Source organism: Phalacrocorax aristotelis, chromosome 6 (assembly GCF_949628215.1).
Source record: "Phalacrocorax aristotelis chromosome 6, bGulAri2.1, whole genome shotgun sequence".
Classification (NCBI taxonomy): domain Eukaryota; kingdom Metazoa; phylum Chordata; class Aves; order Suliformes; family Phalacrocoracidae; genus Phalacrocorax; species Phalacrocorax aristotelis.
The window spans coordinates 19,928,388-19,940,636 of NC_134281.1; the positions used below are offsets into that span (position 1 = coordinate 19,928,388).

General features: G+C 43.3%; 1 protein-coding gene across 4 annotated transcripts in view; it reads left to right on the forward strand.

Annotated features, from left to right (window-relative positions):
• LOC142058734 (uncharacterized) overlaps positions 1–12,249 on the forward strand; it is a 39,195-nt gene that overhangs the window by 16,569 nt on the left and 10,377 nt on the right. For 3 of the 4 annotated variants that reach the window (XM_075096427.1, XM_075096428.1, XM_075096426.1), the window contains 3 exons: positions 10,673–10,876; positions 11,455–11,541; positions 12,001–12,048. In XM_075096427.1, the coding sequence (XP_074952528.1) occupies positions 10,787–10,876; positions 11,455–11,541; positions 12,001–12,048 (225 nt within the window). In that variant the 5' untranslated portion in view covers positions 10,673–10,786. Of the gene's footprint in view, positions 1–2,596; positions 2,895–10,672; positions 10,877–11,454; positions 11,542–12,000; positions 12,049–12,249 lie in introns of those variants that run through there. The other variant, XM_075096429.1, reaches the window with a different exon arrangement.

Consider the following 12,249-nt stretch of genomic DNA (forward strand, 5'->3'; position numbering starts at 1 on the left):
ACATCTTACCTAGATATTGATACCTATGATAATAATCTTAATTCCACTTCCTTGCAAAATACACAACTGCTATTGCACCATAGTGTGTCAATGGACACATTGGTTAATTCATGTTTGTAAAGCAGTTAAATGGTGTGGTAAAGATGGCCATTGTAAAGTCCAGGGAGAACAGATAATTTTACCTTCTGAAAAGGGTTTCAGAGGGAAGTAAAGAACTGGCCAAAAGGATAAAAAGAAACATCAGTGTTTACTGGATGGAAAGGACAGTTTGTGAAATGAATGGGAATGCTGCAGGAAAAAAAAATTGTGTTCTTACAGGGCTCCTGTGATCCTTGGCTGTTAAGCCACAGGAGTGGAAAAGAGGAATTAATTTTACCTCTGTTTTAATGGCAGTCAAGGCAGCTACTGAAGTAGGGCATGCTGCTTTGGTGCCCCTCTTCTTAAAAGGTATTAATATTTGATTATGAGGAGAGGGGCACAATTTTATTATTTTTTAAAGCTTTACAGTGTGAGACTTAAGCAGTTCAGTCTGTTTAACTTTTTAGAAGAATAGTGTGAGTGGACTTGATAACAGTGTAGAAGTATCGTTGAGCAGGGGAGGTAGGGAATATGTAGGCTGGGTGCTTATCTGGGAAAGTACGATAAGAACAAGCACCTGCATTCTGAAAGCACATGAATCAAATTGTAAATTAGGCACCCTTTTTAAAGGGGATTAACCACTGGAACATGTGTCCAAGGGTAGTGGTACATTCTCCATCCCATGATATCTTTAAATCAAGAACACATGATTTTCTGGGACTGATGCTTCAGTCAAGTATAAAAGTTTTGGCCTTAGTCCAAGGATAATCATGAAATGACAGTCATTTAAATACAGAATGATTGAATAATTTTTCTTGGCCTTAAATGCTAATGAAATTATGAAGTGTGGATATGAAATTAAAAGACACTATCCTCCAATATATGCCCAATAAAGATTAACTAGGGCTCCATGTGCCACTTTTATATCTGACATTTCCTAACTAGAAGTTTAATTTCTACAATATTAATAATGTTCTTTAGCACTTGTGGACAGCGAACCATCTCTGTTTAGTGCTGTAGAATCTAGCTTAATATTTCCTTGCCAGGAGGTTTTTGTATGAACTGCAGATTTATTCATTTAATACAAAACATAACAATTCAGCTTTTGACCTAGTCACTATGATACAATATGGTTGTACAGCATGCATACAACTTTGCCTCTAGTGATATTTTAAAAAGAGTGTTAAATAATATTAAAATATCTTTCATTAAAAATTAAAGAACTTTGGGAATTTCCATACAATACAGTAGTGTGTATGCAGGAGGATTTTTGATAGATTAGCTAGATATATTTAAGCATTTACATTAACAGATAATGATTTTCAGGTACTTGACTTCATGCACTATTTTACGATTTTTGGATTAGACTTTCTTGTAGGCGTGATCAAAGGCTTTTCTTAATATTTCATGTTGATTTTGTTTTGTTGGTGATTAGGAGCACCAAATAAAGCTTGAGCCACTTTGCCTAAGACTTATGTATCTCTTCTGAAAGAAAATATTGTCCACATAAGAAAGATGTTACCTGTTTTGTGTGTTTTCCCTGCCTTACATGTGGGAAACTCAGTACAAAGAAAAGGTGACTTTCCAGAGGTCATGTAGGAGGCACATGGCACCCCCAAGTATTGGACACCTTTCCAGAGCCCCATATACATCCTTAACCAGGAGATCATCATTCTCCCATTAATAAGGTCAAGGACAATATTTTCCAGGCTGCAGTAAGTGATTTAGGTGCTCTACTGACATTTTCAGAAATTACAGAGGAACTCAAGTCATTGCAAATCTTCTATATGGACAGCTCTGAGAAAAAGAAAAAATTAGCCTTCAGTTTATTCAACTTTACTGTCACTGTGAGCAATTTACTACTTGACATGAAGAAGAGTCCTCAGACTTTTTCTCTAAGATACTGTAATGAGTTTTATATGGGTGAAGACTGAGATACTTTAATTCTCTGGTTTTGTTAATGGTGATGTGCCAAAAACCCCAATATGTGTCTTAAATACACACCAAGTCAGTAATATGAAAAGTTTGCTTTGCAAAATACTTCTGGGGACTTCTACCAGCTCTAATGTTTGTTCACATAATTAATATAGAATACCTAACTTAGAGTCATGCAATATCTCCTTTCTAAATACATTTATGCTCAACTGAAGTTAGCTTCCCATTTTTATTGGCGGCTTGTAGTAAATGCCTGAGTGCATTTTGCAGTCAGATTAATAACCACTTTGTCATCACAAGATTTCCTGGGACTACCCATTTAATGGGGTTTTTTGTTGTTGTTTTGTCCTGCATTTGGTTTTGTATTGTTTCATTTTTTCTTTCATAAAACAAGCAGCATGATTCTTTCTAGCATTTGCAAAGAGGGAAGTCTGAAATGATCTGTCCTCTTTATTCAGATAATTCATTTCACGTTTGGAAACTGGCCTTATTTTTAGTAAGCTAGGCAGTGGTACAACCTGCCTGGTGTAAGTGGTCTAGTTGGGGATTTTTCTTATTTTTGGTTGTTGCCAGTTTAGTGTGAGACTCCAGGCAGGTTGAAGTGAACTCGGTTTCACTTGCTGTCACTACTCAGGACTGCCATCAGAAGGAGATCACTGGCAGTGCTCACACTGCTTTCCATATCACTAACTGGGAGCACAATAAATAACGTTCGGCTCATTGTAAGGCTCCTGAAATGAATGTGTGCAGGGACTTCGGCTAGCTGCTTCTTTCCAGTGCAGAAGGGGTGTCAACTGCTGGATGCCTCTGTCTTTCTCTCCTGCCTTCATTGCTAGGTCTGCTGAGGTCGGGTCAAGTGGCACTGCCCAACTTCTCAACAGGTAATCTTGTTCCTTTCTTACCACATTAGCAAGCCTGCATTTGAAATGCATATGCAGAGTTCATCTGCAAGACGCTGGGGTTTATTAAGGCACGGGGGTTAATAAATTGCATCTCAGTAATTGAGAGAGACTGTTTGGAAGTAGGTTAAGGTGCAAAACTTGCTGCCCCATATGTCTCCATGCCAGACATGCCTGTCCTCACCAGGAAACGCAGAGGGCCGTTTCCTGGTTTTGCACAAGTGGTCAGTGTTTTGCAGATGTCAGTAGTTGGGTTGAACAAGATAGTAATTCCACAGAAAAATGGAGCTTGATGTTATCTGAAATAAGAGATGACTGTGATTTTTAATTTTGTTTTAGTAACTACCGATTTCTCCTTATCCTTATATTTCGCTGTAGTTACTGTTGTTTTTTTCTCCACTGATTTAACTCTGCAGTGCTTGGTGAGCTTGCTTTTTGGTGAAGGTGTCTGGATGGAGACTTTAAAAGAAGACAGGGTCCTTTAGCAAACATTTGGGTCTTTGGGCAAATACCCTAAGGGAAAGTTTTAGCAGGCTCTTCATGTGTAATGCTAGGGAGTCTGCAATCCACAGAGAGGCATTAAGTGTCACTGGTCTGGCTTGATACTTTTGGAAGAAGTGCTGGAAGGTGTCTAAGACCTCAGGCAGTGGCCTCAAGGCTTGGGGTCCTAAGTTTGGTTGGTGAGTTTCCTTGGGTAGAGACAGTGAGCTGGGCCCTGTATCCCCTGCCTGCTCTGGTTTGGGAGTGGGTGAGAAGTGCTGTGCAGTTCAGCTTCAGCAATGTGCTGCAGTTCTGGGGAACCATAATTCACACTCCAGTGCTGCTCTGTGCCACGTTCCCAGGGCAGGGAACTCCAGCGTACAGCTTTGGGCCAGATTGGTTCCATAAGCCCTCAGCTTCCTCGGGGAAGAGGGCAAGGGTGTGTTTTGCTGCTCAGCAGGATGTGGCTAATCCTGGCTGTACTTCTGTTGCGACAGCCTCTCCTTTGTGCTCCTGAACACGATGACATGGGGGAGACTGCTGGTGCAGTCTGCTAATAATGCCTTACTCTGTTCTCTTCTGCTGGGGGTTCTTAGTGTTACTTTACAAATAGGAATGACTCAATCCTCAGGCCCTCCACCCCAGGTTGCGGGCAAGTGTTAATACTTCCAGTGTTATTCCAAAAGATTATAGACAGAAAATGTGAAGTGCAGAAAAAAGATTACATGACTTGCCCAAGGTCAGAGTCAGGAACAGATTCCAGATCTCCCTTCCTCTCTGGGAAAAGCAGTGCTTTTCCACGTCATCCCTGGGATGGCTAACTGCCTCCTTGCTTTGCCTGCTCTGACCTTAAGAAGCCTGGGGTCTGGGACGGGCTTGGAAGCTAATGGTGCTGAGGTAAGATTGAGGTTGAGCCCTTCACTGTGGGAGTATGTGGCAACCTTCAGGGAAAGTCCTGCGCATACAGAAATGAACAGGGCCTCAGTGCAGCTAGGACTCCATGCATGGCCTGACTCATTCCACAGGCAAGTGCAAAGCCTCACTTTTCTGAGGAAGGAATGAGAATATTTTAGGCTAGCTACAGCTGAGCCGTGGTGGTATTTCTATGATCAGTTGTGGCATGGATTAGGATGAGCAGGGTATTCTCAGAGTAGTAACTGGTTCAGGTATCTGAACAGAGAGAGAAATAAGTTGGCAGCTACTGCATCAGGCATAGGTTAGTTCAAGAGAGTGCTCTTGTGTATTCGTGTTGTGCTCAAGTTGGGCGCTTAGGATCTGGGAAGTAGAAAACAGACTGTTCGTGCCCACATCATTACTTGAAACTCAGTAATCAACAACCCTTCCCCAATGTAGCTGTGCATGTCTCTAATGAAAAAAAAGAAGAAAAAAAAAACAAACCAGAAAATCTTCTGGCACTGTTTCCTAGTAGATAGGTCCTTAGTCTGTGAGCTCCTATCCCAGCTGGTAGCTGTCTGTCTAAGAAGAACAGGCACAGACAGGATGGCCTCTTCCTGCCTCACTCAGATCCTTTCCCCTCAGCCCCATCACCAGCATAGCTCAGTAGTCAGGGAACTAAGCACCATTTTGTGGATGGGGAACTGAAACACATGAAGGCACTTTCACAAAGTCAGAAATGTAACTGTAGATAGAGCTACAGAAGTTCCCGTTCAGGCCTTGAGCTGATCCGTAGCACTGATGTGAAACATGGAAGCCCATATGGTTTCTGGTGGAGGGTTGGTTTCTTTGGGTGTTTTGGTTTTTTTTTTCCTCTGTAAGCTTAAATACTTTGTCTTCTGAACTTGATATGTTATCAGTCAGGGTATGCTGGAGGGGGTGAAATAGCTTTCTGGTTGAATCAGTTTGGAAGCTCATGCTATTAATGTTACACAGGAACTGAATTTTTCATACTGAACTGTTGCTTAGCCCATGCTTCTCAGGTAAGTGAGGTTAACCTACTCAAGCTGTCCTCACTGAAAATAGTTTTGAGAGTAAGACTCCTTATCATGTTCAGAAGTGTTGAGCTCAGATTGGAAAAGGTGTAAATGACAACCAAAATGATCAAGAGATATGATCACATCCTAAGAAACTGGAACACATTGGCTTGTTCAGCTTAGCAAGATGGGGGAGATCAGATTAATGCATATATCTGGTAGAGTGGGTTTAAAAATGGAGCAGGGAGAAATGTTGCTGCTGAAGGACTCTGGTGATGTAAGAACACATGACAATAAGTTGCTCATTTTAAAAAAAAAATCTAACAGACAAGGACCTGGGAGACTTCTAAGCATGAGACCAAAGAATGCTTAGACTTAGCCACTCAAAGTAGTTAGGGAAATCACCGAGATAGGTTATTTATGTTTTTGAGATGTGATTCATGAGACTGTGGCAGTTACCTGCTCTTGCCACAAGCTTGATTTAGTAGACCATAAGTTCCTTATTTCACAGAAAAATCTGGCAGAAAAGGTGCATTTTTCCAGGGTGTTACTACCACTGCTGTTTCCCAAGGAGGGTATTCCAGTGCTTGGCTATCCTGCTTTTCTGGTAGAACAGTCCATGGGGAACCATGACAAGCTGTGGTATTTCTTGATCTGCTGCGAGATCTGAAAAGACGTGAGCATTTGATTTCTCGGAAGGTGAAAGTAATTTCTCATAATGCAAGTACAGATTGTTATTGCTACAGTTATTGGAATGAAAGGTTTCTGTCTGCCTGGCCTTCTTAGTCCCCTTCTTTAGATGTCTCTACTAACAATGTCTTCTATCTTCCTCTGCTTGATGTAGGGCTTGGGCCATATTTTTACCTCCCTCTTCTACTATAGAGACTGAAGAGTGACCACACTCACGTCAGCGAAGTTACCCTGGGTTTGCTTTGTCACACATGACAGCAGAACAATGACACTGTGCTACTAAGTGGGAGTTGTGCTTTGTGGATATTTTTTCCTATTATTCTAGAGACAGCAGCAGAGTTAAGGATATAATGAAGGGTCTCTTATAATCACACCCCTATTATGCTTTGAAAAAGCTTTGTGAGCTTTGTATTTTTTATGTGGGTACTGCTGCTAGACAATCATTTTCTGGCAGCATTTGCTGTGAACCATGCACACAGTTTGGGTGTTTTAGTACGATGTCTCAAGTATCCTTGTGTCATATTTTATTTCTCCCAAGGACATAGACTAAAATTTAACCTCCCTGAGGAAAGAAACAGGAAGGGGTTCTGCCATTTAATTTACCAGCCCAAGTCAGCAGGCTTATCCCCAAGGCTTCCTCTGTAGTCTGTGCAAAAGTCCCTCAAGGACACTACACAATAGCCTGTCTTAGACTACAGCTACAAAGCCCCCAGGAGGAGCTTTGCTTTCCTGAGAATTTGGTATGGTAGAAAAACTGGCTTTGTACAACTTAGCACCTAAATCAGGTGCAAAGCGTTAAACTGTGATAATCCCCTGCCCACTGCCAGGTGCCTGCGAATGCTTTTGGGACACGAGGTGCTTTGTTTTAGGTGATGTCTTTGCAGTATAGCGATCTGAATACTGCCAAAAACATGTATTCACATATCTGCATCATTTGCAAAGCTGTGTATATTACAGAATCACAGAACATTAGGGGTTGGAAGGGACCTCTGGAGATCATCTCATACAACTCCCCTGCTTGACAAAGTACACCTAGAGCAGGGGGCACAGGACTGCATCCAGGTGGGTTTTGAATGTCTCCAGGGAAGGAGACTCCACAACCTCTCTGGGCAGCCTGTTCCCCTGCTCTGTCACCCACACAGGAAAGAAGTTTTTTCTCATATTGAGGTGGAACATAAAGGTGATCTAAGGCCCACAAGCACTTGGATAGGATTTTTAGATCTTGTGCCCTTGTGGACAGTGTATAGGACTGGAGTCCAGCCCTGCTGGCTCCAGTCCCAGCAGGGAGTGCAGTGACCCCGGAAAGCATACATGTTTTTTGGTCTACAATAGGACTTGATATTGGTTTGGGATTTTTTTATATATATAAATGGAAAGCTATTGTTGAGAAATCTGAAATAAAATTGCAGTGGGTGCTTTTGCTTTGTATGCATCTTACCTTGAATCATGTAAATGTTACAAAAGCCTTAAGGACTGATGCTTGTATAGCTTTACTTGTGGTCTTTTTTTTCTTTGCACACCAAGCTTCGAGAAGTGTGTGCCTTCGGTGGGTGATGGGAAGGTGGAAGAGAGATGTACAAAGACAGTGCTATCTCATGGCAGTCTTTGTACATTTGTCTGCAGTCCTGACTGTAGAAAGCTTGCCAAATACATGAAAGACATTGCAGAATGTATCAGTCTAGCAAGATTTGTGCAAGAACTGACTTTCTTTGAGTTTGGGGAAAAAAAAATTCTGTACACTGTGGTTGGTCCCACTTGAATGAGGACATGGAAAACATGGATTTCTGTTACAGTGAACTCATGAGAAAGGTTGTGTCAATAATAGCAATGGCTTCAGTGTCTGTCATGACTGTTTACACTTTGTTACAATATGGAGTGAAGGCTTGAAGTTTTCTTGCTGCATCTGCCAGTGACTTTTTCAAATTCTGCATGTCCAGCCTGAGGTGACCAAGCAGATAGTGCAATCCAAGATTGAAAAATAAAATACAAATACTTACCTCTGTCCTCCTCTTAGGACAGCCTCCTCCAGCTATAACTACATCTGTTTCTTTGATGATACCCGCTATACCCCATCATTCATCCTGTTCCTTATGCTTCTTTATCACCATGGAAAAACATGAACATATGATACTTTTCAAGGACATGTTTATATTTCCTCTGGAATTCTTTCCCACATATTGTTAGCATTAGGACTTGAATACCAGGGGACACTGAATCAGTGCTTTCATATTACTATGAGCCATAGGTAGAAGCTGTGTTGTCATAGCAGCCTTTATCTCTTCTCAGGGACCTGGCTTGGACAGCACTTACACTTGTTCATTCCTATGGCAATGTCTATTCCCTTTCTGCAGGTGGCTGAGGGGAGGCTCAGGCTCAGGAGGCTTCAAGCCACCTTTGCAGCACTCTGGGCTAATCCAGCAGCAGATGTGTCAAGCACGAGCCAGGGCTGGCTTAGACCTGCTTTTGGAAAGAGGCAGTAAGGTGTCTCTGTTCCTAGGGCAGTCCAGGGTCTGTGTACCTCAGTGAACTCCCTCCTGCCTCAGCCAGCCCCAAATGCCAGGACCAGCACAAGCCCATTTGAGCCTCTATTCTGACCAGTAAATGCAGATGCAGGAAACAGTACTTGGACCAGAAAGCAGAATATTTGTTGTCATCTTCAGTTAAGGCCCTCTCACCTTTGGAACTTGAACATCTGATCAAACTGCAAAGCTCTGGTAACAGTTTCTAAAAGCACAGCTCTTCTCTGAAAGAGACTGCAAGAGTGTTTCATGCTTGTATCTCAGGGACTTGGTGGCAACTGTGTGTGACTTGCAAGTACAAAGAAACTTTTTTTTTCCTGTCTCCCCTCCAGATGCAGCCTGAACTCAGAGATCTGAGCAATGGTCTTTCCATTGCCCTCTGATCAGAGGTTTTGATAGAAAAGCTGAGTGTGCAGCAGCACCTGTGAGCTGGGTTCCAACAGTGTGCACAAAGGGACATCCAGGGAGTTCACTAGGTAGGGTTGCTCATGCATGAACTGGAACTGAACACAGCTTTTGCCCTCCAGCATTATTTTGAAGAAAACGGTCACACTCTTTCATGTGATGCAGCTGTACTCTTGCTTGCAATACTGCCTTTATTGCTCAGGTACAGCCTGCCAGAGGGACTTAGGGACATGCAGCACTCAAGGCTGATGGGACAAAGAGCTGTTTAAGCATGCTGTTGTTACCTTTCATTTAACAAGTGAGAAAGGAGAAACTAAACAGGTAGAGCAGAGAGCTGCAAAAAAACATTTCTCAGGTGGAGGCAGAAGAGCTTCTACAGGCAATGCAGATTACACCTGCAATGCCTAGACGAGAAAGAGAAGGCAATGGCTTTGCACGGAAGGTAGAAATGCATTGTTCATCTAAATACTCCTGCTTTCCTAAGCAAGCAATGATGTTCGTTTCCCTGCTGCACTATTCTCAGCTATTTATTTTGTGATAAGAATTACTGACAAAAGAGGATTCAGCCAGCACTGCTGACCCCTGTCCAGCCAGACTCAGTCCCCTCAGCCCCTCTCATCTTCTTGAGCCCTCCCTCCTGTGGAAGAAAGGAAGGAGGGACAAGGTCTGGGGAGTTTGCACCTTTTTCAAGCAGATCAGCAAACTTGGAGCTGAACTCAGAACCTTGGATAAGGTTTACCTCACACTTAAACAAGACCAATGACCCCCACTTCTCTTAATGTGCCTGGGATTCAGGTGCCAGCTGAGCTTCTAGTAAAGCTCTCTCTTCCCTCTCTTCTCTTTGTGCTTTGGGATGTGAGAGTGTAAAGGTTCACAGTCAGACTGCCACCTTCTCTGGCAGACAATGCCAGAGGAGAAACCTCAAGCAGAAGCAAGGAAAGTCATTGGTTTCCTATGTACTCTCAACAGCTCATGATCTTGGTTATTTCTTAGAGCAAACAAGTCAGATCAGGGCTCATTTCAACCACAGCAGGCACTTAGTAGAGCTTAGGGACAGGGAGGAGGCTAACTAGCAAGCCTGATGATGCAAAACTTGCAGCAGACAAACCAGTGCTCAGGATCCAAGCAAACTCCAGGTCTGAGTGATTTCTTTTGTCCTGTAGGAAAGAGTGAGCTTTGTGCAGGACCAGAGGCTGCGTGCTCTGAAACGGGGGTCATACCACCTCTCCAGAGGAACAAACTCTTGAGGGACAGCTCCGGCGCCAAATTCACCTCTTAAAGAGCTTGTACCCTGATACTTGCTCTCTCAAGCATCCTGATATAAGGCTGTCTTTGCTGTGGATTTGGATCTCAGGATTAGCTTTGGTATCTGGTGCTACAGGAGCTCACCACCACCACTTTGCCTCCCACCTCCTTCCTCCTCAGGCAAAGGAAGCCTACAAAGAGGGGAATTCAGAGAGCTGAAGACATTGTCTTTGTCAGTTTGGATGAAACTGGCCAACAAGGGGGGAAAGGTTGATGCAGGTACCAACATACTCTGGCACCTGGAGTAATCAGCTTCTTTGGCCAAAAGCCCCAGAAAGCTGAGGAATGGGCCATGGAAGAGAATGGTTCAGTAATGTTTATAAAGCACAGTTATGCTTCTAAATATCTGCTGTGTCCCAGTCTTTTCTAGCTGATAAAAACAATAGCAAGCTGTCATGCCTGATTCTCTCTCACCATTTCATCCTTGCAGGTAGAGGAGAATCCATAACAAGATAGGAAAAGAAAGAGGACACAAGTTTTCTTTCCCTGTCCATGGAAAAATAACCTGTTGGATTATTGTCTGGAAACTGTGGAAAGTGCCAACATGAGCAGTGAGAGGCCAGTGAACCCTGACTCATCTACACTTATTGAGGGCCTGAAGAGAAAGAGAGGAAGACCAAAGAAGCAGCCACAGGTGAGGGCACATCCTGAGAGGCTGTCTAGGAGTGCTATGGCGTTAGCCTGAAAGGATTTGCAGGAAGCCCTGGGAAGCATCTGGTAACAAAGAGCAAGAGAAGCTAAGGTGTCGTGTGGTAAATATTATTGCTCTTCAGGAAAGCCACAGTATGTAGACCCTGGGACATCTCAGCCACTGGCTTCAGAGATTCCTTTAATGTGGCAGGCCATGACTGTTCAGGCCAGGAAATGGCATGAGAGGAGCTAGCCAGATCTCTGTTCCAGTCTGGAGACTTTCAGGTGTCATCACCCTCTGTTTCTGCACCAGTGGAGAAGGCCAAGGCCTTTTCTCTCCCCATCCAGGCACTATGGTCAGAGTCCTGGGAACTTACTCATTTCCCCAGCCCAAAAGACAAAGGGGTAGGGGTATTGCCGGCCATCTTCTAATGTACTTCACAGCTGGAAAAGCAGAAACAAACACGTATTTTAGTGGTCTGGGTGCTATTATTGGTATTAGATGGTCTAAGACACGTTAGAATGAGAAGCTGTAAGTTCCAGGGGTCATCCTGCTTAAATGATTTTCTCCTTTTATCCCAGGAGGAGGCTGTGGGACCATTGCCAGTGAAGAAACCACGAGGAAGGCCAAAAGGAAGCAAGAAAGTGACTACTGTATCTGGACAAATGGTAAGAGTAAATGGCTTGTATTCTTTTATGGGGGAGAGGGAAGCTGGCTGTTCCTTCTTGAAGCATGGCTAAAGTGACAAGCAGGGAAGCTTATTTTAGCTTAAAGATAGACAGTGAAAGTTGCCCCTAATTCAGCTCAGCTTTAATTGCCACTCTTGGACAAACCAGTTATTGTGGTTTTAGTCCTAACGCACCTCCCAGCCTTCCTGTGTTGCCACTGCCTGTTCAACAGTTTCCTTCTAGCATTTCTCCTCCACCAATGCCAAATAATCACAACCAGTACAGTCTGGCAGGCATGACTTCCTCAACTGTCTTCTCTCCCCAGCTTTCACATTTTCTGATACTTGTCTCACAAGAACTTTATACAGAGGTTACCTTGGACAGGTTCAGTGTATTTGTCACATTGTCCAGTAAATATGAGAGCTGAAAATACTTTTATCCTCTTTGTTTTCAATAAAGGTAGAGCCTTCTGCTGGGAAAAGGCCAAGAGGGAGGCCCCGCAAGTGGGTGAGTACAGTGTTTAGTCCTTTTCTTCTTCTCCAGTCACAGATCCTGGGGGATTTTCAGTTGTGTTTGTTCTTCTCAGGCTCTCTATCTGAAAGGACATTCTTTCAGCCTAGGTGGCCTGGAAATCTAACATGTTAGGGAAGCTCTGACTGGCTTTCCAGTCAGCCCTAAGATTCAGCTCTTGAAGAATTCTGAGAGCAC